Raw genomic sequence first — 4,553 nt, 5'->3', positions numbered from 1 at the left:
GGAAAAAAAAAGCAATAATTAACTATACGACATTGGTCAGGAGCCTGATGTGTCTTATGACCGGGGTATGTCTGTATGTAGAATTATACATCTTGAATCGTTCGAAAATAATATTAAAATCTGAAACTTTCGGAGTCTTATTGGTAATCATATCGCTGACTCACCTAAAAGACTAACTAACATTTTTTACAACTAACATTAACACTAACATTAACAACTAACATTTAACTAACAAAAAAAGACTAACATTTTTTTTCCTCTGTCCATGAATTGAAGAGATTAACATCGATATAGCTGACCTCTCAGAAACTCGCTATGTCACAGATGAACAGCTAAAAGAGCACAGAGGAGGAGGTGGAGGAGACATACAACACCGTCTTATGGAAGGAAGAGTAGAAGAAAAACCGATTCACAGGGTTCAGTTTTGTTATTAAAAATGAATTTTTGAAATTTGAAATTTAAATATTAAGTAGTACGATAATATGTATACAACATTATACACAGTTTTTTATACAGTAAATATTGCGATAGTGATGCAATGCATGTGATAATAGAAGATAGTAAAAAGTAATACTACATACAGTATAATAAATATAATATAATAGTGCATCAACAGTTTTCCTTGCTCTTTTTTGTCTTGTCGGGCAGCGGAAACTTTTCTGAAACTAGCGGACCTCTTTGATACTAGCTTTCAAGGCGTTAATGTGCAGAGCTTACAAACGACTTTCTCACACGCTTAATCGTAAACACCTTTCTTGTGCTCTTATACATAGCTATTATAAATTATACAAAGTTCTGATGGCAACGCATTGCCTTTGTTTTTGAAATTCTAGAAACTTTAGTTAAAACGGTAAATACAATCAATTCCCATAGGGTTATTTACATTAACAAAATACATTGAGACAAACAAGGTTATTTTTGTAACAGTTCTCATGAGATTTGACCTCTGTGAAAATCGATGTAAAGCGCTTTGGTATTTTTAAGCTACATCGAGTTTTACAACAATATGTCCGATGTGACAAGAATAAGCAGGATACAGTTATTAGGCTCCTATGCCCCAACTCCGGATGGTGTTGATGACTCAAACGAATACTTTTATGCCAAACTGAATTTATCAACTTGTGTAACATCCCCCAAAAAAGACAAACTGATTCGTCTTAGTAATTGTAATGCTGGAAGCAGGTGTGGCTCAAAACACTCTGACAAGGAAATATTAGGAAGGAAGGTGTTGGAAAATAAAACTCATATGCAATAACTGCCATGTGATGAAATGTGCTGAAGAGGATCTTGTCTTCATTAATACTTTTTTTTTGTTTGTAAAAAAAAAATTAAAAAAAAAAAATCAGGAGATCATAAAAGCAACCTTGCTCAGGTCAGTTGATTATATTATTGTAAATATATTCGTAATTATAATGATATCTTTCTCGCAAGACCCATGATCAGTGCTGAAGACTGTTTGAATGATCACTGTATTATTCGCTCGACCGGTAATCATTCAGATAGATCACAGGATGAGGGAGGGAGGTGAGATGCAGATGTAGATTGAAACTTAATATTGATGCTAGGGCCCGATTTAAGGTTATTGTGTTCCCTAGGCTATAATATTTAAGAGGCTCTCTTAACTGGGTAAAATTTAGGTTATATATACTGAAGTGGAGGCCCTTGTGATGTGAGAACCCCAAGCTGTAACTTTTCTAGCTAATCCGGTCCCGATTAATGCCCTGAAAGATTCTACAAAATACAGACTGTTGTAACAGCAAATTACCCACTGAGTATCCCGAGAATGTTAAGTGTACTAGCTGACAATTAAGTCTGTTATTCTTCTTACCTGCAAATAAACAATTCGATACTAGTCTAAGAAACATCAAGAAGTTTAATGGAAATATGAGTCAACTCCAACTTTTGATTGATTATATACGGGAAGCTTTCGATGTCTGGCAGAATGATCCAACCTGTTCTTCAAAAAAAGGACATCAAAAAAATAAATGAAGTATTACAGAGAAGAATGCGAAAAATCAGTATTATTTTCAGAAATCTACAGAAGCATAACGCTTCTTTACTCACACCTATGATTTCTATTGCATCTTTAGGACCAGCAGAGCATTTTGTGGTTCATCTGCTTTTAAATGTAGAATCTCATACGAGCAAAGGATGGATCAACTCTCTTTAGTGACGCTATCTCTATCAATCCTCATTGGAGGGAACATGGTAATCATCTTCTCAGTCGGAACAGTTGTTACTGATGGATTTCTGAACAACATTCCCCAAATACAATTAGAGATGACCGCAATCCTTTGCCTCTTTTGGATGAAGTTTAGTGTGCTAGCAAGTATATGTGAAATCCATAATGAGTTGTCTGCCTTAAAGGTCTTCGCCAATAACTTTAAATATGTCTCAATTGCAGTCTTGAACAAAGGCAATGTAACTAACCGTTCGATTACCAAGAAACCTGTATGCTATCTGCTGGTAGGATCCTTGTTGCATTCTTGATAATCGATTGTTCCTGTTACCAGAAAAAAAAATAATGAATTAAAAAAAGTCATACTTTCAAAATATAACCCCCATGGAACAATCGATTTGATCTTCTCCCTCTCTCTCTTTCTCTTCATACAGCTTCAAGAGAAATGTCGTAAACAAAATCACTCACTTTTTAATCGATTTGTTAATTAATCAAAGCTTTTGACTGTGTTAAACAGAAGTTCTCTGAAAAATTCTATCTGAGAAGATGTATTGTTCAGCAAAATTCATCTCTGTTTTGTGACTGTTAAAAAACAGCATGCCAGCTAATGATTAGCATTTGATGCTTGAGAAATCCATTTAGGAGACGTGAAGGGCTTTATCAACATTCATACTTTTACTATCTTCTTTACAGAGTTTTTTTTTATTTTTTTATCTCACTGATGGAAAAACTTGTTCCAGGAATTGAAATAACCCACAGGAAGGAGGAGAAAGTTTAAACCTTTTTTTTCATTGTCTCTCATTCTGGAACTAAACTTCATTTTTAAAGAAACACACGAATAATTGGCCGAATGTAAACATCACACACACACACACACACACACACACACACACACACACACACACACACACACACACACACACACACACACACACACACACACACACACACACACACACACACACACACACACACACACACACACACACACACACACACACACACACACACACACACACACACACACACACACACACACACACACACACACACACACACACACACACACACACACACACACACACACACACAGGATAGTTATTAAAACTTAAGTGGTGTGACATCCTATAAAGGGCGATTACAAAGAAAAGTTGATGTAGTGTCTCGATCTTTCCAAGAGAAATCGACAAGTGATTATTTTTTGTTGAAGTCAAAGGCAAACCTGTGTGCCTAGTTTGTGGCGATGCGTTAGCAGTAATGAAAAAAACCAATCTGGAGCGTCATTACAACTCAAAACATGCCAAACTCAGTGAATTGGGTGGCCAAATGCGTCTGGATAAAATCAGTGCTCTTCAGCGGAGTGTGGAATCACAACAAGCAGCTTTCACTAGACCTAGTTGTGATAGAGACAACGTTATTCAGAAGAGTTATATAGTGAGCGAGCAAATTGCAAAGAAGCTGAGGCCTCATGAAGAGGGAGAGTTTGTGAAAGAGTGCATGGTGGCTGCTGCGGAGTTGTTAGCACCAGACAAAGTAAAATTATTTCAGAGTGTTAGTTTGTCTCGGAGAACCATCTCAGATCGGATTACTGACTTAGCACAAGATATTGAAAAAAAACATTGAAGGATTTTGCAGGAGATTTCCAATTTTTCTCTCTGGCTTGTGACTAGACAACGGACATAACAAATACTCCTCAACTGGCCGTTTTCGTTCGTGGGATAACTGCAGAGTTTGACACGCGAGAGGAACTGTTGTCACTGGAAGCCATGCATGGCACTACAAGAGGTGAGGACTTGTTTGAGAGACTTGTTTTATCAATGAAAAAACTTAAGCTACCATTTGAAAAGTTAAGTGGCCATATTACAGATGGAGCTCCAGGCCATGGTTGGCTCGCAAAAAGGATTAATTGCATTTGTCAAGAAAGAACTGAATCGTCTCAGCCTTGATCCAAGTGATTTAATTATATGCCACTGCATTATACACCAAGAAAGTCTCTGTGCACAGTCGTTGGTGGTTCAACAATGTGATGTCAACAGTAGTGTCATGCATAACTTTTGTCAAAAGCAGAGGGTTTAACAGCCCCAGTTTAAGGAGTTACTGACTGATCTCGAGTCTGAGTACGGTGATCTCGTTTATCACCGTGAAGTGCGATGGCTGAGTCGCGGGAACATGGTCATGAGGTTTTAAAAACTGCGGGATGAAGTCAAGCAGTTCATGGAGATGAAGGGAAAACCCGTCAGGGAATGATAGCAAGTGGCTGTGTGATCTAGCGTTCATGGTAGACTTTACCAAGTACTTCTCAGAGCTGAACATCAAGCTGCAGGGCCCAACCAGCTTCTCAGCATCCTGCTTCTAAAAAAGTGAAATCATTTGA

General features: G+C 37.4%; 1 protein-coding gene across 1 annotated transcript; it reads left to right on the top strand.

Annotated features, from left to right (window-relative positions):
* Positions 1-3,436: 3,436 nt before the first annotated feature.
* LOC150104798 (uncharacterized) lies at positions 3,437-3,802 on the top strand. The gene has a single exon (XM_090395643.1). The coding sequence runs from the start codon at positions 3,437-3,439 to the stop codon at positions 3,800-3,802; it is 366 nt and encodes a 121-aa protein (XP_090251769.1).
* The last annotated feature ends 751 nt before the right edge of the window (positions 3,803-4,553 follow it).

Source organism: Typopeltis vanoorti, chromosome 7 (assembly GCF_054136105.1).
Source record: "Typopeltis vanoorti isolate ZY-2024b chromosome 7, IOZ_Tvanoo_1.0, whole genome shotgun sequence".
Lineage (NCBI taxonomy): Eukaryota > Metazoa > Arthropoda > Arachnida > Uropygi > Thelyphonidae > Typopeltis > Typopeltis vanoorti.
Note: the sequence above shows the minus strand (reverse complement) of the source record. Positions and strands in the feature narration are given on the sequence as shown.